Source organism: Arvicola amphibius, chromosome 8 (assembly GCF_903992535.2).
Source record: "Arvicola amphibius chromosome 8, mArvAmp1.2, whole genome shotgun sequence".
In the NCBI taxonomy this organism is placed as follows: domain Eukaryota; kingdom Metazoa; phylum Chordata; class Mammalia; order Rodentia; family Cricetidae; genus Arvicola; species Arvicola amphibius.
Genome location: NC_052054.1, coordinates 64,474,178 through 64,497,556, shown reverse-complemented (window position 1 = coordinate 64,497,556; position 23,379 = coordinate 64,474,178). Strand labels below are relative to the sequence as shown.

The window sequence follows — 23,379 nt, the reverse complement described above, 5'->3', positions numbered from 1 at the left end:
ATTTCTTGTGGAAACAAAAGCAAAAAGTCTTCTTCAAAGTAACATATCTTTTGACTTAAATTTTGAAGTCAAAAGCATTTCATATATATATATATATATATATATATATATAATTTGATTTATCCAGCAGCAATGTATATTTAGATGTCCTTTTACCAGCTGTTGCTCCTTCCTTAGCAGTAATACAATTCAGAAGGGGCACCACAACAGTATACAGTTATCCATACTCCCTGTGTATTTCCATATTTATGTGGTTTTATTTTAAACTCTATTTCTTTCTTTTTTCCTTTTAATTTTTTTTTGAGACAAAGTTTCTCTATGTACTTGCCTGTCCTGGAACTCAGTCTGTAGATGAGGCTCTCCGTGAATACACAGAGATCTTCTGCCTCTGCCTCTCAAATGTTGATATTGAAGGTGTGTGCACTACACCTTGAACTCTCAGAGATCCATCTGCCTCTGCCTTACAAGTACTAATGGAATTAAAGGTGTGTGCATACCACCACACCTGACTACTCTCTTTTCTTTTTATTTTAAGGACTTTATCTTTTTTCTTTTCCATCTCAATTCTACCCTATATTTTTAAACACATTCTAAATTGTTTAGAGTTTTTTTTTCAATCTGAATCTATCTTTACTGTATATGTCTTTTTTTCTGATCACATGAGTCTTTAACTTACTAAATGATATGGCTAGGATTAAGGTCATGGCTTTGACAGCTGGATCAACCCCATTCCTTAGCTTTCTGGAGTCTAGCCCTCATGGCCGAGGTATTGGCCAGAAGCCATGTTCATTGCCACAACTCCATGGTATGTCAAAGTTCTTGCATTCTCCAAGAGACATGCTATCAGCTACTCATATACACCATTTAAGTGTTTGGTGGTAGTGCCGCTCTTAAAAAAAGCTGCAAGGCTTTTGCTGCTAAATATCTGAGTAAGAAGAACTCCTCTTAAATGAAGTACACTTGCTTCTAGCAAACAGAAGCCCATCTAAGAAAATGCAACCAAGAAATCATGCTCAATTCTGTTCTTTTTGTGTCTAGAACTACTTCCCAAGCTCTCTCAGGTTTTATGTCAAATATAGTTGTCCATGTTAGCACTATTCTGTTGACAGAGTCCTGGGTGAGACAGAAACCTCTGTCAACACAAACACTCAAAAATGCATAGGTTAATACACAGGAAGAAAAACACAAATTCATACATCTACAAAAGGAAAAAAAGACAACAAATTTATGCCCAATTCCAAAGAAATACAGACAGACACATATAGTCCACATATAACAGAAAATCAGATATGCACATGTGCAAAGCACATCAATAAAAACACTCAAAGCTCCAACTTAGGCATATATAGACACATGCACTAAAAATATACACAGGAAGGCAGACATAGAAACACACATATGTGCAGAAAGACATGGACCAAACAACTTTATATCCTTATCCAAAGATTGAAAGACAGGCACAACAGTATGGAAAGTAGAAAGCATATTTAACAAGTGGTTGCTGGCATAACTGGATATCAATGTGTAGAAGAATGTAAATAGGCCATATCTATCACCATAACACAAAACTCAAGTCCAAATGGATCAAAGACCTCAGCATAAAGCCAGCCATACTGAACATTATAGAAGATAAAGTGGGAAGAACACTTGAACACATTGGGCACAGGGAACCACTTTCCTAAATATAGACCCCAGGGACACAGACACTGAGAGAAACAATTAATAAATGGTACCGCGCCTGAAACTGAAATGCTTCTGTAAAACAAAGGACATGGTCAACAAGACAAAACAACAGTCTACAGAATGGGAAAAGATCTTCACTAATCCCACATCAGACATATAGCTGACCTCCCAAATATACAAGAACTCAAGAAATTGTTCATCAAAGAACAAATAATACAATAAAAATGGGAGTTCAGACGTAAACAGAGAACTCTCAACAGAGGAATCTAAAACCACTGAAAAAACACTTAATGAAATGTTCAAAAATCTTTGTCATCAGAGAAATGCAAATCAAAAGAACTCTGAGATTCCATCTTATACCTGTAAGAATGGCCAAGATAAAAAACACTGATGAAAACTTATGCTGGAGAGTTTGTAGGGAAAGGAAACACTTCTACATTGCTGTGGGAATGTAAGTTGGTACAACTCATTTAGATGTCAGTGTGGCAATTTCTCAGAAAATAAAGGAAACAACTTTCCTCAAGACCCAGTAATACTACTTTTGGGCATATATCCAAAAGATGCTCAATCATGCCTCAAGGACATGTGCTCAACTATGTTCATAGCAGCTTTGTTTGTCATAGCCAGAACCTGGAAACAACCTAAATGCCCATTGACCATAGAATGGATAAAGAGAATGTGGTACATTTATACAATGGAGAACAACACAGCAGAAAAAAAAATAACGACATTTTCAATTTTGTAGGTAAATGGATGGAGCTAGAAAACATTATTTTGAATGAGGTAACTCAGACACAGTAAGACAATTATCACATTTACTCACTCATAAGTGTTTTTAAACATAAAACAAAGAAAGCATGCCTACACATACAATCCCAAGAAACAGACAACAATAGGGACACTAAGAAAGATTTACATAGGTCTAATCCACATGGGAAGTAGAAAGTAGAAAAATACAAGATCTCCTGAGTAATTTGGGAGCATGGGGACCTTGGGTTGAGTGGGGGAGGGGGAGAGGCAGGGAGGGAGCAGAGAAAAATGTAGATCTCAATAAATATCAAAAGAAGAACTATCCTGTATTCAAAGGTATTAATAACCACTCCCAATAACTGAAACAAACATTCTGTGTTTTGATGTTGGGATAATACAGAAGCTAGAAGCTTTCAAATCCTTTAAAAGTTAATGAGAGTATATCTCCCATAAATAAGAAGAGCAATTGGCTTCTGCCACAGAAGGCCTTGTTCATCTCTGTAATTTAGAGTTTTCTCAGAATGTAAAGACACAGACACAGGCTTTGATCAAACACCAAATCAGACTGTGCTTTTATTTACAAATTATTGAGCAATATAAAAAAATGAACCATTGAGTTCATGGTATTTTCTATTTAAAGTAACTTAATTGCCTTAGGCCATCATAAATGTGTGATGTATGCACAATCATTTGGACAACATTTGGATATTAAACCTATAAATCTATACGGTCATTGAGCAATATAATAAACATATCCCCTCCAGTTCATTCTCATCTTTTTTTCTTTCTGGTTAATCTATAACAGGCAAAATTGTTTTAAAGATTTATTCTTAAATAAATACAAATACCAGAGATATACTAAGTAAAGAAATATGTTTGTATTCATCCATGAGTATGGATAGGATTAATGCACATTTATACCATGGTTGGTGAATAGATTAAACTGACCTCAAATAAACAGGTATAGACCTCTTCCAGTTTTTAGTGGAGAGATCAAGAACATGTACCTCTCAGTATTGCTCACCTATTTTGTTTTTATAAAAGGATGCAACATATACATGCTGAGTAGGTCTGACCTGTTTAATTTTTTTTACACAAAATATCTTTTGGATACTATTTTGGGTATACTAACAAAGCACTAGATAGCTACTAAGATTTGTATGTGCCTGTATTACATATTTGTAAAATGTATTACATTTGAATAATGTTTATGGGGTTTTGATGTAAAAGAAATGAGTAACAACTCAGTTCAAATGAATTATATAAATTTGTGTTTATATTTAGGGTAAAGAACCATAACTCCTGTTTCTTCCTAGTCAGTTCAAGTCATCTGAACATTAAACATCAAACATATGCCTTCATTCATAACAATTCACTCATAGTTAAGTCAATTTGTTTTTTTTAGTTAGAAATGATATGACTGTGGCTAACTTTTGTATAAAATGAGAGTTTATTTATGCATATTTTAAATAAAAACTAATTCAGAATATATTTTATTACTGTACAGAATAAGTGTCATTGAAAATTTCAGTAATAATGTGGGATTCCCTCTGTATGTTATGAGTACAATTGGTCAATAAAAAACTGCCTTGGCCTGTTGATAGGGCAGAACTTAGGTAGATGGGGGAAACTAAACTTAATATTGGGAGAAAGGAGATAGAGCCAGAGAGAAACTATGTAGCCCTGCCAGAGACAGACATGCTGGAACCTTGACAGTAGGTCATAGCCTTGTGGTATAGTATAAAATAATGCAGATGGGATGATTCTAGATGTAAGAACTACCTAGCAATATGCTTATGTAATTGCCATAGTTTTTGTAATTGCCATAGTTTTGTAATTGGCATAGTTATGTAATTGACATAGTTTCTGTGTGATTATTTTGGGGCTGAGCAATTGAGAACAAACAAGTGGGTGCTCTAAAAATTTGGCGCCATGTAACCAACTAAAATCCATGTAAAACCTGAGAGAGCTTGAAAAGATATTATAGACACTAAAAAACAAAGTTTAGCTGCATTTATTTTCCAAAATCGGGTTTGCTTGCTGGCAGCATGCTGTGGTTCCTTTAAGAGAGGGTTTCCTGATTCAGAGGTGGTAGGAAAGAAAGCCATGTTGTTTTGAAATGCCAGCTTTCTGGGCCATGGTGCCAGCATGACCAGTGACTCTTTCAGGAGGTTGAAAATTAAAATGGAATTTGTGAACAGAGTACTACAACTTACTTACTGACAGCATAGACTGTCTGTGTACCTAAACATTGGGTATGAGTATTGCTATCATTGCCATCAAACAGTTCCACCATGGTAGAATGTGCAGAGTAAGAAGGCACTATCATATATACCCTAGAAATGACACAGCTTAAATTCTTAAGAAGCACTTAGTATCTTAAGAAGTACTTCTGTTCAAAAAATATAACAGATATACAATAAAGACAAATCCAGATAAAAAGACTTCTTAATGTGTCGCAGTGTTGGATAAATATATGTAGGCATGAGAGAGAAAAAAAGAATACAGAAAGTTATAAATAATAAATGGTTAAAAAATAAAACAAAGTCTTTAAAGAGAAAGAGCACAGACAATCATAGATTGAATGAATAAAAAAATAAGCTATGTAAAGATGGAAAATTCAAAGAGTCTTGACTATGTATGTTATTGTATCTTTTCTGAATTTTATGACTGTGAAGAAGTTAAGTATAGAGAGACATTTGTATGGGCTGCTAAGATAAACCAACGTAAGAGTATCTTGACTTTAAAGTTTGAGTTTAAGGATATGTTGCTTTGAAAAAAAAGGCTCTTTTTTCACAGAAGATGAGAACCTGTGGATTGCTTGCAAACTAATATGTTTTGATGTAGCAAGACCCGCTGAAAGGTTGCCATGAACACCCCCAAAATTTCTTTGCCCAACAAAAAACAGAAGCAGTACAGAGAGAATTACATCCATATTCCCAAATATTTTTTTTAATATTAAATGTGTGCTTATATTTAAAGGGGGATATGATAAAGAGATGTAAACTTTGCATTGGTATGGATCTTTTTTTATTGTTATAAATTTAAGGTCAATTCTTTTATATGTATGTTTCTGTTCTTGATTAAGTTGTTTGTGCAGCTCATTTGAAAATGTAATGTATAACTAAAAAGTATAGGTTAATAGATAGTCATCTATTTACATCAAGCTTGTAGTCATGTTAGTTAGATTTTCTAGATCTATAGAGATGTATTTAAGATGGATAGGAATTCTTCAAATCTTTCAAAGTCTACAGAATATGGCATTCAATATGTTTTAAAAAATTTAGGACTTTTCATGACAGTGAGACACAACTGCTCCTGATAGCAGGTAGCACCAGTTACTTCAAGAGGAATATGGACATTAAAGAAGCTCTGCATGGAGTCTGTTAGCCATTTGGGCAAGAAAGTGCTCTTACCGGGACTGCTTAATGAACTGGACATACGAACAGAGAAATGATGCTTGCCTAAAGGTGAGACGATCTTTCAGGGTTTCTACTTCTTGAAAGACTCTTCTAAACATTCTGCAGGATTAAAAAAATTGACTGACAAATTGCCAATCCAGGCAAAACTATCTTTGAAATTGCCTGCTTCATGGAAATGTCTGCTGGATACTATGGCCTATATACTGAAGATGCATGCCCCAATGGTACAGAAAAACTTTGGGTGACTGTCTAGGCAGTGAGATGTCTTTGTCAATTCTAGAGTTTTAAAAGTTCCTTACAATGCCCTTTTTGTTTATTTAGGTAATATTATATTCCTCTGGAGTCTTTGATGGACTTGAAATATTGATATTTATAGTTTTCTTTAGTTATGATAAAAAGTAGATATAAATATTGTAACTGTCATTCTAGCTTGATACCTGTTTTTATATGTAATTTTATTATATTAAAGTTAAAACCTTCCCTTTTATATTTAAACAGAAAAGGAGAGATGATGTGTGATTACCTACTGTATGCTGTAAATACCATTGGTGAATAAGAAACTGCCTTGGCCTGTTGATAGAGAAGAACATAGCTGGTAGGGGGGGGAAACTAAATTGAATGCTGGGAGAAAGTTGGAGTCAGAGAGCAGCTATGTAGCCCCACTGGAGACAGATGCTGGAACATTACCCTGTAAGCTACCATCATATTGCAATGTACAGGTTACTAGAAATGGGTTAAATTAAGATATAAGTGTTAGCTCAAAGAAGCTAGAAATAATGGGCCTAGCAGTGTTTTATATAATATAGTTTCTTTGTGATTATTTGGGGCTGAGCAACTGGGAACAAACAATACGTCTCTTACAAAGACGTCTTGATATTTGCAGTTAAATAGGTGAGTCTAGAAAATATCATATTGAGTGAGGTAGCCCAGACCCAGAAAGACAAAATGTACTATGTACTGACTAATAAGTGAATTTTAAACATAAAACAAAGAGAAAATAACTAAAAATTTACAATCTCAAAGAACCTAGACATCAAAGTGAACCCTAAGAGAGACATACATGGATATAATCTACATGGGAAGTAGAAAAAAGGTAACATATCCTAAGAAAACTGGGAGCATGGGGATCATGTGGAAAAGCAGATATAGAGGGGGGGAAAGGGAATGGAAGGAAAAAATAATTAGCTCAGTAAAAACAATAAAACAATAAAAATAAACAGAAACTGTACATTATTATGTTCTCTATGAATTGTTTGAATGCTAAGGAAGGAGCAACAGCTACCAAAAGTTATTTCTTTATAAATGCTGCTGAATTAATCCAAGATAGGTATTTTGAAAATACCTTGACTTCAAAATTGAAGTCAAAGTGTATGTTACTTTGGAATAAACATTTTGCTTTTGTTTCCACAGGAAATGAGAGGCTGTGGATTCATCCTGAGTTAAGAAAAATCAGTTTTATCAAGAAAAACCAACTGAGAAATCTCCAGTAGGAAGAGATGGCCCAGATGTCTGACTTCTACATCCAGAACAAATTCAAGATTGGTGCCTTAGGTGATCATAATGGAAGCTTTTTTAAATATGTTTTTGATTTCTATTTGGTAGTATTTTATTTAGTATTTTTGGATCGATGTTCATGCATGAGATTGGTCTGTAATTCTCTTTCTTGGTTGAGTCTTTGTGTGGTTTTGGTATCAGGGTAACTGTAGCTTTATAAAAAAAGTTTGGCCATGTTTCTTCTGTGTCTATTATGTGAAACACATTAAGGAATATAGGTATTAGCTCTACTTGGAAGTTCTGGTAGAATTCTGCATTAAAACCATCAGGTCCTGGGCCTTTTTTGGTTGGGAGGTTTTTGATGACAGCTTCTGTTTCCTCATGACTTATAGGTCTATATAATTTGTTAACTTGGTCTTGATTTAATTTTAGTATATGGTATTTATCTTTAAAAAAGGTCCATTTCTTTTACATTTTTCAATTTTGTGTCATAAAGGTTCTTATAGTAAAACCTAATGATTCTCTGAATTTTCTGTCTGTTGTTATATCCCCTTTTCATTTCTGATCTTATTAATTTGCATGTTCTCTCTCAGCCTTTTGATTAGTTTGGACAGGGGTTTGTCAATCTTGTTGATTTTCTCAAAGAACCAGCTTTTGGTTTCATTGATTTATTATTATTATTATTATTATTATTATTAAAATTTCCACCTCCTCCCCTACTCCCATTTCTGTCCCCCTTCCCACACCCCCCCTCCCACCTCAGTCCAAAAGCAGTCAGGGTTCCCTCTCCTCCATCTAGGTCTAGGAAGGTGAGCATCCAAACAGACTAGACTCCCCCAAAGCCAGTACATGCAGTAGGATCAAAACCCAGTGCAATTGGCCTTGTCTTCTTAGTCAGCCATCATTGTCCACGTTCAGAGAGTTCGGTTTGATCACATGCTCCATCAGTCACAGTTCAGCTGGCTTTGGTGAGCTACCATTAGATTAGCTCCACCATTTCCGTGGGGCTGACCTCCTTGCTCATGTTCTCCCCCCTTCTGCTCTTCATTTGGACCTTGGGAGCTCAGTTCAGTGCTCCATTGTGGGTCTCTGTCTCTATCTCCATCCATCGCCAGATGAAGGTTCTATTGTGATATGCAGGATATTCATCAGTATGGCTATAGGATAGGGCCATTTCAGGCTCCTCGCCTCAGCTGCCCAAGGAACTAGCTGGGGACATTTCCTTGGACACCTGGGAACCCCTCTAGAGTCAATTCTCTTGACAACCCTAAAATGGTTCCATTAATTATGATATATACTTCCCTGCTCCCATTTCCACCCCTCCTCCATTCCAACACTCTCATTTCTCCAAGCTCTCCCCATCCTCCCCTTCTCACTTTTCTCTCCCCATTTCCCCTTATCCCCACCCTACCCCCACCCCCAAGTTCCCAATTTTTGCCTGGCAATCTTGTCTACTTCCAATATCCAGGAGGATAACTACATGTCTTTCTTTGGGTTCACCTTCCTATTTAGTTTCTTTAGGATCATGAATTATAAGGCTCAATGTCCTTTATTTATGGCTAGAATCCACTTATGAGTGAGGACATACCATATTCATCTTTTTGGGTCTGGGTTACCTCACTCAGGATAGTGTTTTCTATCTCCATCATTTTCATGCAAAATTCAAGATGTCGTTGTTTTTTTACCACTGAGTAGTACTCTAATGCATATATATTCCACACTTTCTTTATTCATCCTTCCTTTGAGGGGCATCTCAATGTTGTTTCCAGGTTCTGGCTATTACAAATAATGCTGCTATGAACATAGTTGAACAAATGCTTTTGTAGTATGATCAGGCATCTCATTTCCTGTATAGTATCTTCAGAGTATGAGATTCTTTCTTCCATCTCTTGTATTCTGTTGGTAATACTTGTCTCTGTAGTTTCTGTTTGTTTACTCAGAATTTCCATTTCCAGTCTTCCCTTGGATTGTGTTTTCTTCATTACCTCAATTTCATTTTTCAGGTCTTGTACTGTTTCCCTTACCTGTTTGATTGCTTTTTCTTGTTTTTCTTGTTTTTCTTGGGTATCTTTGAGAGATTTATTTATTTTGTCTACCTTTTTGATTGTCATCTCCATTTCCTTATGGCAGTTTTTTTACCTCCTGTTTAAGGTCCTCTATTATTTTCATAAAGTACTGTTTAAGGTTGATTTCTTCTATTTTTTTCTGGAGTAGGGTGTTCAATTCTTGTTGTTTCAGGATGTCTTGATTCTGGTGATGTCATGTTGCCTTTCATGTTGTTGGAGGAATTCTTGCATTGGCGCCTGCCCATCTCCTCCTTCAAATGGAGCCAGAAGGTACTTGGTGTCTTAGACCAATCTTTGCTGTTACTGAATCTGGTTGGATCTCCTCAGTGCTGGGGCAGGAGCTATTCCTTGCAGCACAATCTGAAGGAGCCCACACTCCTTTGCAGGAATCCTCAGACCTGTCCGGAGGCCAGACTCTCACCCCTTTGGGTGGATGGCCTTAGTACAGGAGCAGGACACCTGAATACACTAGGGAAGGCTTGGGAGAGGCAGGGACCTGAGAACCAAAGACAACCCTGCAGCAGGAGCTGGGGGAGGGGGGCTGTGCTCTCTTCCAGGGCAGGTTGCCCCAGGGTCGCACACACTCACCCATCCAGATGAAACTCCACTGCACCAGATCGAGATTTTGTCTTTTTATACTTTCTAATTCCCATGCAGATTAGATCGATATAGGTCTCTCTTAGTGTCCTCATTGTTGTCTATGTTCTCTGGGATTGTGGTTTGTAGGATGACTTACTTTGCTTTATGGTTAAAACCACCTATGAGTGAGTACATGTAATAATTGTCTTTCTGTGTCTGGTTTATCTCACTCAAAATGATGTTTTCTAGCTCCATTCATTTGACTGCAAAATCAAGATGTCATTATTTTTTTCTGCTGTGTAGTACTACATTGTGAAAGTGTAGCACATTTTCTTTATCCTTTGGTTGAGGGACATTTAGGTTCTTTCCAGGTTCTTGCTATGACAAACAAAGCTGCTATGAAAATAGTTGAGCACATGTCCTTGTAGCATTATTGAACATCCTTTGGATATATACCCAAAAGTGGTATTACTGGGTCTTATGGAAGGTTGTTTCCTAATTTTCTGAGAAATTGCCACTCTGACATCCAAAGGGGCTATAGCAGTCTGCATTCTTGCCAGCAATGCAGATGTGTTCCTTTTCCCTACAGCATCTCCTACATAAGTTTTCATCAGTGTTTTTGATCTTGGCCATTCTTACAGGTGTAAGATCAAATGTCAGAGTTGTTTTGATTTGCATTTTTCCAACGACTAAGGAAGTTGAACATTTTCTTAAGTGTCTTTCAGCTATTTTAGATTCCTCTGTTGAGAATTCTGTTTAGGTCTGTATTCTTTTTGTGACCCATTTCTTGAGTTCTTTGTATATTTTGGAGATCAGACCTCTGTCTGATGTGCGGTTTTTGAAAACCTTTTCTAATTCTGTAGGCTGTCATTTTGTCTTGACTTTGTCTTTTGCTTTACAGAAGCTTTTCAGTTTTAGGAATTCTCATTTATTAATTAATTCTCTCAGTGTCTCTGATGCTGGGGTTATATTAGGAAGTGGTATCCTTTGCCAATGTGTTCAAATGTACTTCCCACTTTCTCTTCTACAAGGTTCAGTGTTGCTGGCTTTATGTTGAGGCCTTTAATCCATTAGGACTTGAGTTTTGTGCACGGTGATAGATATGGGTCTATTTATATTCATTCTTCTACATGTTGATATCCAGTTATGCCAGTGCCACTTGTTAAATATGCTTTCTTTTTTTTCCATTTGATATTTTTTGCTTCTTTGTCAAAAATCAGGTGTTCAAAGATTTGTGGATTGATATCTGGGTCTTCTTTTCGGTTCCAATAATCCTCCTGTCTGTTCTTATGCTAATACCATGCTGTTTTCAGCACTGTAGTTCTCTATTAGAGTTTGAAGTTAGGGATTTTGATGCCCCCAGAAGTTCTTTTATTGTTTAGTACTGTTTTGGCTATCCTGGGTTTTTTTGCTTTTCCTTGTGAAGTTGAGTTCCATTCTTTCAAGGTGTGTGAAAAATTTACTGGGATTTTGTTGGTCATTGCATTGAATCTGTAGATTGTTTTTGGTAAGATTGTCTTTTACTCCATTTTTAAGGGAAATTTTCATCTGTTTTAAAGTTCATCATCATCCTCATAAAGTCATATTAAATCAGTTTCTCATCTTGTTCTGGGTTAGCATGATCAAGTCTTTTTGTATCACTGAGTTCTGGTGTTACCATGTTGGTTTTTAGGTTTTGGAGAAATTCTTGTATTGGTCCCTACCCATTTCTTACTCTAGTTAGTTCCAGCAGTGTCTTTATATGTTGTTCAATCTTTGGTGTGGCTCTCTGTGTCTGTGGGAACTTTTCTTGGTCTGCTCTGTACTGTTGCTCTCTGTGTCTCAGGGAGCCACTGAGTTCTCTCTTGGCACTGCTCTCTTGGTCTGCTTTCTTGGTTCACTCCGTGAAATCACTGTTTGTGCTTCATAGCTCCTCTTTTGGTCCTCTTTGTATAGTAGCAGGCTGTGTTTCAGAGTTCCACTGAGGTTGTGGTGTGGTGATAGAAAGGTTTGGGGTGGAGTGGGACTTGTATCATTCAGGGTTTGATGGATGGGATGGGGGGGGTGTTGAGCAGCCACCCTTTAGGAAACTTGCCTGCTGGCTGCCTAGAGAAGCTGATGCAGGTAGGGGAGGGACCCAGGCTTTTGCCCAGGTATGGAGGGACTAGACAGTGGGGTGTACAGTCATTCACCTCTTGGTTCTTTCTGTCAAGATGACTAAAATTAAAGGTCATTTGATGAGTACTGTGGAATCCAAATAAAAATGAAGCTTCCTAAATTATATACATCTCTGAAGGAGATCTAAATGAGTTCAATAAGAGAAGCAGACACACTATTATATGGTTATATTTAATTGAGTTATTGCCTAAAGGTGATAAAATAGTTGTCCCAAAACACCTTATCTGTGAACAAGATTATAATTTATCTTCCACAGATTAATAGCAAGTCTCTTTTAATAAAACTTTAACACAGATTGAACATGGAGAAGTTGTCCTGTGCTTTCATTAAGATTTCACCCAGTATTCTAGTGCCATTCATACTGCAATGTAATTTATTCTGCACCAAACATGAACTGTAAATGCCCACACATCCAAAAACCTTTTAAACTACAAAAATGTCTTACTTGCAAGATAGATTAGGGAATTGTTGAACAAAATTTCTAAGAGTAAACAATAATATTAGTTTTGTTTGAATACCAACTCCACCAAATTGATCTAACCTGACACTTATTTTGTGAAGAAAATTCAGAGAGTAGATAGTCCAGTTATCTACAGTAAAACCAGATCCTAATGTGCTAATAAAACCAACAAATATCTTGCAATGGCATTGTGTTACACTTATAGATCAGGTCCTTGCTTAGGCATCATCAGAAAAACTTTCTGCAACAGAAAGAAACAAATATAGAAACCAACAACCAGACATTGTGGTGAGAAAAAGAAATTTAAGTTTAAGAGGGTTGTTTTCCTCACATTTCTCCCTGCAAGCCACAGAAAATAGTATGGAAGCTGATGTAGAGAGTATAAAAGGCAGGGTGGAAGGAGAACACCAAAGAAAAAGGCCTTCTATATAAACAGAATTGAAACACAAAAGAAATCATAGAACCTGAAGTAACACGTCAGCGTTCTTACATGTGTGTTTCCTAGTTGGGGTCCCAGACCTGACAGTAGAAGCATATTCAGGCTTCATCCATAATCTTGAAGCAATATCCAGTTTATAGTCACTCACTAATGAGTACTGCCTTTTCTCCAAAGAGTCTCAATAGGCAATTTGCATGTCCAGAAACAGATGTGAACAAAAAATTCACTCAACCTCGTTCTTGTATGTCCCTTGTCTCATAATGTTGTGTCAGAGTTTCCCCCTTGTCTATAATTGTTTGGCATGTCATATTATATATATACAATGCATACATATATATATTTATAATGTACATATATATAACAATTTTTACTTTTTAATGTAGAGATACTTTGCATATATATTATAGGTTTCATGTTAAATTTTTATGAGATTTCTGAGTGTACAATATCATGGGTCTGATTCTCATCCATTCTCTTTAGATCTTTTCTTTTTGTTTCCTCATTTTGACCTAACATAATGCATTAGCTTTTCTTAATATTAGTATAATTTTTTATTACTTTCCCATAGAAAACTGTTTGTTTTTGAATGAGAGATAGAAAGGGGTAGATAAGATTACTTAAAGGTTTATGGGAAGCAGTATGGAAGAATACAGGATTAAAGGTTAAAGAAACCATAATCAGAGAAAAATAAAACCAGTGTTCTATAAAATTTAATTTTAAGATGAACATTATATTTTAATACAATCTGTACTCATAATAAGGTAGGGAGAAGAATGACTTTTATTATGTAGAACTAACAATGCACATTATAGGAAAGTCTGTGGACTGCATCGCTATGCTCAAAGATCAAAGTAAAACAACCTCATATGACAGAAAAGCAAGTGGTCATCACACTAACTTTGCATCATCTGGGAACCACTGTTGAAGTACTTTAGTTTCATGAATTATGTTTTTCAAATCTAAAATTAATCACTGAAAGATATTTATGTATATGTCTAGGTATATCTAGATAGATAGATATTTATCTTTTATCTTTTTTATGTGTTTTAAAAAGTAAAAATAGTACGGTAATGAATTCAGTTTATTTAGTCTAATATATACAATATTCAGTTTTATGTTTTTTCATTCAAAACAGTACATTATAAGTCTCTATCACCATAATATAATCAATAGAAAGTAAATGTGTAGATAATTTATACATTGTTCTTTACTGTATCATGTATGATATAAGCATGTATTTTTCATTGCATCATCTTTAAATTCTCATGTTAATTTTCATTGCTATTATCTGTAAATAAAAGATTTATAAAATTAAAAAATAATTTAATTTCAATTTCGTGTATGTGTGTCTTTTGAGTGTGTTATATCTGAATACAGGTGTTCTTGGGAGCCAGAAGAGGGCAACTAATTCATTGTGGCTATTGTTATAGGAAGGTGTGAACTGCAAGTTGTGTTTAATGGATAGTAAACTCATCTCCTCTGAAAAAACACACACACATGACTTTAAATGCTGAGACACTTTTCCATCTTTCTCAATATCCTTTACATCTATTATCAAAACATTTTTTTTTCTTTCTCCTGAATTCAACTCATGTTACTCCCAGGATACAACAGGATTCTCTTTTCTTTCCATAAATAAGGGAAAATTTCTTTTATCATCTGAAAGCATTATTTCACTCTACTAAAAGATTTATTTCTGTTTTCATTTGCATTCAAAGTCCCACCTTCACTCAGATATCAATAGAGTTACATAGAGTTTATGTCAAATCTTATTGTACAATTGTGAAAGAAAGGAAAATGTCCCTATGAGCTAATGTTTAAGAACTGGATCTTATAAAGTATGTGGCTTTGTGGATGATTATGGATCACAATGCACAGAAAAGTAGTATATATGACACTGCTGTGCTTCCTCATTAGAAGAAATGATGAGAATCATTAGCCATTCATACGCTTTGCACTGTATTGTTTTAGGTGATTTTGTACCAATATTGTAGTTGTCAATTACAATTTATGAAATGTGTGTCCAGGAAGATGGTTTCTCCCTTAACTTTTGAAGAGAATTTCTCTCTGGTCTTAACAAAATTATGTAGCACTTGGGGATAAAAATGCTTCCCAGTAGGCCTGCACTGGAAGCCAAGATGGACAAAACCTCCACAGCCACCATTATCTTGCCCTTGGTGCTGTGGTAGACAGGGAGAAAGGTGATCCAGACACTGCAAAACAACAGCATGCTGAAGGTCAGCAACTTGGCTTCATTGAACCTGTCAGGGAGATTCCTGGCCAAGAAAGCCACGATGAAGCTCGCCAATGCAAGGGAGCCATGGTATCCCAGGACACAGTAGAATGCAGTAACTGAGCCCTTGTTGCACACAATGATGATTTGGCCATGCTCAGAATGCACATCATTTTCAATAAAAGGAGGAGAAAATCTCAGCCAGATTGTACAGAGACTAATTTGGATGAGCGTACAGATGGCAATGATGTAGTTGGGTAGACCAGAAACCAGATAATACCTCATCCTTGTTCCAGGTACTGTGACTTTGAATGCAAGCAGCACAGTCACTGTTTTGGCCAACACAGTGGAAACAGCCACAGTGAATACAACTCCAAATGTGATTTGTTGCAGAACACAGGTAGCTGAGTTGGGATGCCCGATGAAAAGCAAGGGACACAAGAAACAAAAGATGAGTGAAATTAGCAAGATGTAGCTGAGATTCTGGTTATTGGCCTTCACAATGGGAGTGTTGTGATACTTCACAAATATCCCAAGAACCACAGTTGTGAATGCAGAGAAGAATAAGGCCATTAAGGTGAGAACTATCCCTAAGGTGTCTATGTAGCTCAGAAAGACCACAGCTTTTTTAATACACTGATTCTTCTCTCTGTTAGCATACTCATTCTCTGGACACCTCACACATTTTTTCACATCTGTTGGAGACAGAAAAGTATGATTAGTACAATGCACAACTTCTGCCATTTATTGACAGAATAAATTTAATTAAGTGTGTTGAATAAGCATTGTGATATCTGCATTCTTTGCTGATGATGTAGTTGAGAGACACTGCTGCACAGCAATACTTTCATTTCATAATACACATTCATTATTATGGGGAATGAAATAAAAGAATATGTTGTCTATTTAACTCTTTGTGTTGATGATACCATTTTTTATGTTATTAGAAAGTACAGATATTTTCAGTACTTTCTGAATGCTATAATGAATTCAGTGAAACTAGGAGTTTAGAGATTAAAATAATTAATGATAGTATTGCACAGAATGTATTTTAATATCTCATGGTTACAGAGATGCCTGATTTCTTTCTGTCTGTTTTATGAATGCTTTTCCTGAAATAGATGTGTCTTCTATTGGTACAAGTCATGTGATATATTTTCTAGTATGAATTCACCAGCCCAAACACACTAACATAGAAGAAACAGGAAACAGAGTCTGTAGAGACCCTTGGAGTCTGCATACAACAGGCTAAGATCAAGTTCTCAACTAAAAGGAGATTGATTTGTCCAAGAGGACAATGTGTAGGGAATGAGAGTCAAAGACAGGAGATAGAGAATGGATAGAAGTATTCAATAAAAGAGGAGAGAAGGGGTTTTGGTAAAGTAGAATATTGTTCTGCCTCTGGTTAGAGGAGACAGCCATCGCAAGCAGGAAAATAGCAGTTTATAGAGGTAGAAGGGGAACCCCCTGATAGGACAAATAATTTAGTTTTGATTGGATAGGTTAATTAGGACAGCCATAAAACACTTTTTGCTGTAGAAACAAGTAGAAACTTGTACTGGCCTTTTGGGACCCTAGTCTATTTGAATGCACAGCTTCCTAGGCTTGGATGAAGGGGGGAGGGCCTTGGACTTCCCACAGGGCAGGGTACCCTGCCCTCTGTTAAGGTGGAGGGGGAGGAAGGAAGGTGAGTAAAGGAGTGGGAGGGGAATGGGAGAAGGGGGGGAAGTGGAAATTTTTGAATGGGAAAATAAATAAAAAGAAAAAATAAACAAATATAAAAATAAAAAATAACTATAAAAATAACAAAAACAATTTTTGCTAGTTGAAGTTAAATACTTTGATAGCTGGACATTGATAGTGAGAGCTTTTGGCCTATTTTAGGAATATACTAGCCATGTTAGTGTTTCTGAGGATGTGAAGAGAAACCAAGACCACAGTTACTCTTACAAAGAAAAGAATTTACTTGGGTGTCCTAAAGTTTGGAGGCCAGTCCATTATTATCATCCTGGGACATGTTGGTATGAAGGCAGACATGGTGCTGGAAGAGGAGCTGAGTATTCTATATCTTTGATCCATAGGCAACAGGAAGTAAATGGTCTAACTGGTAATGGCCTAAGTATATGAAACCTGAAAATCTCCCTCTTCTATGACAAGTTTCTGCCAAATGACCACACCTATTCCAAGAAGGCAACATCTCCGAAATGGCCAATTACTATCACTGTTCACTATTACTCTAATATAATGTTCTAACCAAGGCAAAGGGAATTAGGAGAAGGGAAAGACTTTCTAGAGTCATGCTTTCTATTCTCAGCTTGGCAAAAGTCCCTTTAGAATCAGTAAGTTATATGTATTTGTATATCTACATATGTGTGTACATGTAAAAGTAACAATAGAGCTTGAATATCAGAGTTATTAATTTACATGGGGGATATAGGAAAGTGAGTATGAGAGAAGAAAGGTTTATAAATATAGTTTTTATTTTCAAAGGAAAGTATATTTAAAGAAAATAAAGTGTTCACCTGTGTCCTCACCAGGCAGTAGGCATGCTATTCTAAAGGTAGATACCTCTGTACATACTTAGCATTAAAAAGCCCTCCATATTTATTCTATCACATTTGGGAACAAATAACTTAATGCCTAATAACATTTTATTCAAGACCAAGAGTCTGTAAATGTAGTCTGGTATGAAGTAGATATTGATATAACACCATGATTTTGAAGAGAGAAGTTTATTCAGGCATGAGTGATAGTACAAAAGGTTTCCTTTGAAGAATAGTACTGTATTCATAAGATGTAATTTCCTACGTGGAAAATTAAGGAAATGTGATTCCAATTGTTTTTATCTATTGGATAATTGCAAAGAGTGATGATGTGCTTCCAGGTTTTAAGCATTTTTTATTTAGAAAGATGAATTTATGGATATGTAATTGCTTAATCTGTTTAAGTGCTGGAAATTTATTCCAGTTATCAAGAGAATATACTATTCTTGCACAATACCTCAGTTCAATTCACAGCATCCTTGTTATGTGTCTCACAATTGTTTGTAATTCTAACTGCAGGCGCATTGGATGCCTCTCACATGTACCTGCAATTGTATATGTATAACTACCCATCTCACTATATACACATATTTAAAGAATTAATTTTTTGTTTAACTTTTGTTGTAATTTTGTTGTTAATACCCCTTATTCTTATATATTTTTATATATAAGACAATTTCATTGCAGTTTGTTTGATTAATTTGGAGTATGCTCTATGTGCAGGTGCATAGAGATCTGAACACAATCTTAATGAGTTGGCAACCACTTCCTACCATATGGGGCCAAGGATGAGATAATCATCAGATTTAGTGGCAAGTGATTTAACTTGTGAGTCATCTTACCACTCATAAATATCATTTATAAACTTTAATTTTCTAGAATGACAGGGAATAGAAGAGAAAACTATCACTTACTAAAACTATCACTTACATTTTTTATGTAAGCAACTCTAAGCAATCATTTAACTAATAGGAGCTGTGTAGGAGCTAGCACCATTTGGGTAATTGTGGCTAGTTGCTTTCACTGAAAATAATTTTAATCATCTACTCTTTGACATTATTATCTGTGTGCTGTATGTAAAAATGACAATTATAAGACTCCATATTTTTTACACCATGTGCTCAAACTTATTACACTTCCCTAGATTGCCAATCACATTGATGTTTGAAGAAAGGATCTTTGGTTATTGCTTGAAGTTTTCTGTTTAATAAGTAACAGTAGTTGAAAAATTTACAAATAATGATTTCACCTTTTCATTCATCTTATAGTGCTCTTAAATTTGGTTCCCAAAATACACAAAATAGAGTTTAATTACTCTGATGTCTCTTCAGTATTGATTTTGCAAATACATGGTGGTTCTAAAAATATAATGAAATATAGAGACATGAAAATTGAAAGAAAATAAATATTAGTAATGATTCATGCCTGGAATAATATCTCTATGTAGTTACAGAGGATATTAATCACTAATAAAAACCTTGTGTAGAATTTGGTCACTATGTTGTATAACTGTGAAAACTGTTTCTTTGAGAAAAGGCCACCTAATATAGACTTTCAATGAATCAAAGATGTATATCATGGTATGAAGCACTTTTAATAAAATCTCAGGGTCAGAAATTGGGGTTCAACCTGAAGATCTAAAAATCAAAACAGCCAGCCACTGCCTTTTACCTCAACTTCAGTCTGAAATGGCTATCCTGGCTCCTGGAATCTAGGAAAGTGACTGTGTATGAGAGCTGTCTCCCCTCATTTTTTTTATTCCCCTCTATTGCTGGGATTAAAGGCATGCACCACTGGAATAAAGGCATGCACTACTCAATTTCTATATTAACTATGGTGGCTTTTTTTTTTTTACCATAATCTTCTCTATAAGGCTGACAAATGAAACTGTTTTACTCTCAGAACTTCAGTTAGTCTTTATTAAATACAATTAAAAAGCCTCTACATTTCCCCTTTTTGTAAAAAAGTAATAAAAAGGCTATAATTAATACAAGAAAACTATATATAATAAGTACAATTCTTCACAGAGATTGAGAGGACAATAATCAACTTTATATGGAAAAACAAGAAACCCAGGATAGCCAAAAAAATCTTATACAATAAAGGTTCTTCTGGAGGCATTACCATCCCTGACTTCAAACTCTATTACAAAGCTACAGTATTGAAAACAGCTTGGTATTGGCATAAAAACAGAGAAGTTGACCAATGGAATCGTATAGAAGACCCGGATCTTAAACCACAAACCTATGAACACCTGATTTTTGATAAAGGAGCCAAAAGTACACAATGGAAGAAAGAGGGCATCTTCAACAAATGGTGCTGGCATAACTGGATGTCAACCTGTAGAAGAATGAAAGTAGATCCATATCTATCACCATGCACAAAACTCAAGTCCAAATGGATTAAAGACCTCAATATTAATTTGAACACATTGAGCTTGATAGAGGAGAAAGTGGGTAGTACTCTACAACAAATGGGCACAGGGAACTGTTTCCTACACATAACCCCAGCTGCACAGACTTTAAGGGCAACATTGAATAAATGGGACCTCCTGAAGTTGAGCAGCTTCTGTAAAGCAAAGGACATTGTCACTAAGACACAAAGGCAGCCTACTGACTGGGAAAAGATCTTCACCAACCCTGCAACTGACAAAGGTCTGATCTCTAAAATATATAAGGAACTCAAGAGACTAGACGGTAAAATGCCAATTAACCCAATTAAAAAATGGGGCGCTGAACTGAACAGAGAATTCTCAACAGAAGAAGTTCGAATGGCCAAAAGACACTTAAGGTCATGCTCAACCTCCCTAGCTATCAGGGAAATGCAAATCAAAACAACTTTGAGATACCATCTTACACCTGTCAGATTGGCTAAAATCCAAAACACCAATAATAACCTTTGCTGGAGAGGTTGTGGGGTAAGGGGTACACTCATCCATTGCTGGTGGGAATGCAAACTTGTGCAACCACTTTGGAAAGCAGTGTGGCGGTTTCTCAGGAAATTCGGGATCAACCTACCCCAGGACCCAGCAATTCCACTCTTGGGAATCTACCCAAGAGATGCCCAATCATACAACAAAAGCATATGCTCATCTATGTTCATAGCAGCATTATTTGTAATAGCCAGATCCTGGAAACAACCTAGATGCCCTTCAGTGGAAGAATGGATGAAGAAACTGTGGAATATATACATGCTAGAATACTACTCAGCGGTAAAAAACAATGACATCTTGAATTTTGCAGGCAAATGGATGGAAATAGAAAACACTATTCTGAGTGAGGTAACCCAGACCCAAAAAGATGAACATGGGATGTACTCACTCATAATCGGTTTCTAGCCATAACTAAAGAACATCGAGCCTATAAATTTGGGATCCTTGAGAAGATAATAAGAAGGTGAACTCCCAAAAAAAGATATAGTAATCCTCCTGGATATTGGAAGTAGACACGATCGCCAGGCAAAATTGGGAACTTGAGGGTTGGGCAAGACTGGGCCAAGGGAAGATGGGGAGAGAAAAGTGTGAAGGGGAGAACGGGGGGAGCTCGGAGGAATGGGGTGCTTGGGATATAGGAAGGGTGGATATGGGAGCAGGGAAGCATATATCTTAATTTAAGGAGCTACCTGAGGGTTGTCAAGAGACTTGACCCTAGAGGGGTTCCCAGGTTTCCAGGGAGACGCCCCCAGTTGGTTCCTTGGGCAGCTGAGGAGAGGGAGCCTGAAAAGGCCAGTTCCTATAGCCATACTGATGAATTTCTTGCATATCACCATAGAACCTCCACCTGACGATAGATGAAGAAAATGACAGAGCCCCACATTGGAGCACCGGACTGAGCTCCCAAGGTCCTCATGAGGAGCAGAAGGAGAGAGAACATGAGAAAGAAAGTCAGGACCGTGAGGGAACAACCATCTGGCGACAGATGGGGAAGGTGACTGAGCCCCACATTGGAGCACTGGACTGAGCTCCCAAGGTCCTGATGATGAGCAGAAGGAGCGAGAACATGAGGGAGAAAGTCAGGAACGAGAGGGGTGCGTTCACTCATGGAGACGGTGGGACAGAACTAATGGGAGATCACCAACTCCAGTTGGAATGGGACTGATGGATCATGCGACCAAACCCGTCTCTCTGAATGTGGCCAACAGCGGGGGCTGACTGAGAAGCAAAGGACAATGGCTCTGGGCTCTGATTCTTCTGCATGGACGGGCTCTGTGGGAGCCTTCTCAGCTTGGTCGATCACCTTCCTGGACCTGGGGGGAGTTGGGTGGACCTTGGTCTTAGCATAGAGTGGGGAACCCTGATGGCTCCTTGGCCTTGAGAAGGAGGGAGGGGAGGTATGGGTGGAGGGGAGGGGAGGGAAGGGGGAGAAGGAGGGGAGGGAAGGGGGAGGAGGAGGGGAGGGAGGGGGGAGGAGGAGGGAAGGAGATGGAAATTTTTAATAATAAAATAAAGAAAAAATAAAGAAACAAACAAAAAAAAAGATTTATTCGGAAAAAAAAATAAGTACAATGAATATATATATATATATATATATATATATATATACAGGGAAGAAATATATCTATATTATTTAGTCCATTTGCATTTGACAAATTCAGAGAAAATATTTCATATATGTTATCTTGTTGAGTCCAAAGGCTTATACCTAATTTAGTTCCTATGCTTGACTTTTGCCACAAAGAAAGTAAACTCCATGAAGAGTTTCTTCAATGTTAATTATCGTCTCCGAACTAGATTGGTCTGCTCTATTTTCCTACACAGTTGATATGCTAGTGTTCAAGGACTAGAAATTTGCATTATGTTATTAAATGAGCTGTATAGATACGATACCTTGAATAATATTAAAAATATTTGTACAATCTGTTTTAAGAAAATTAATCTCAAATATGTATGAATATATAAATTTTTTACAATATATAAAAGTAAAACCAATGTGAAATATTTAAAACTAATATTTGCTTTTAAACAGTTAATTCAATAATCTACCTTTTTACCTTGTCATATCTGTATCCTCCTTTTTTCTTTTCAGAGTAGATTCAATAATCTACATTTCTATTTTTCATATTTATATCCTTCTTTCCATTTCTTATTTCCTTATCTCCCTTTCTTATTACTTTCTTCTTTCTTTCTTTCTTCCTTCCTTCCTTCCTTCCTTCCTTCCTTCCTTCCTTCCTTCCTTCCTTCCTTCCTTCCTTCCTTTCTTTCTTTCTTTCTTTCTTTCTTTCTTTCTTTCTTTCTTTCTTTTGAGATTTCTCAGTAGCTATGGAGCCTGTCCTGCAACTCAGTCTGCAGTCCAGGCTGACCTTGAACTCACAGAGTCTACCTGCTTCTGCCTCCCAATTGCTGTGATTAAAGATATGCATCACCACCGTATGACTTTTTTTCAAAACAAGAACCTTGCATCTAATTTCTTTGCTTAGCTTTTTTCTCTGAATATTAGCCATAACAACTTGTAACGAACATTTCAAACAAAACAAATATCCATAATCCATTGGGGGGATTTGTGCATAGTTATCTAGGCTATATCCTGATTGTGGGTGCTGATAATCTTTTGGTGA

At 36.4% G+C, this 23,379-nt stretch overlaps 1 protein-coding gene across 2 annotated transcripts in view; it reads right to left on the bottom strand.

The window, feature by feature from the left end:
• Positions 1–15,058: 15,058 nt before the first annotated feature.
• Positions 15,059–23,379, bottom strand: part of LOC119820508 (vomeronasal type-2 receptor 116-like) — a 44,740-nt gene continuing 36,419 nt past the window's right edge. Inside the window, exon 6 of one of the 2 annotated variants that reach the window (XM_038338910.1) lies at positions 15,059–15,978. In XM_038338910.1, the coding sequence (XP_038194838.1) occupies positions 15,059–15,978 (920 nt within the window). The remainder of the gene's footprint in view (positions 15,979–23,379) is intronic. The other variant, XM_038338911.1, reaches the window with a different exon arrangement.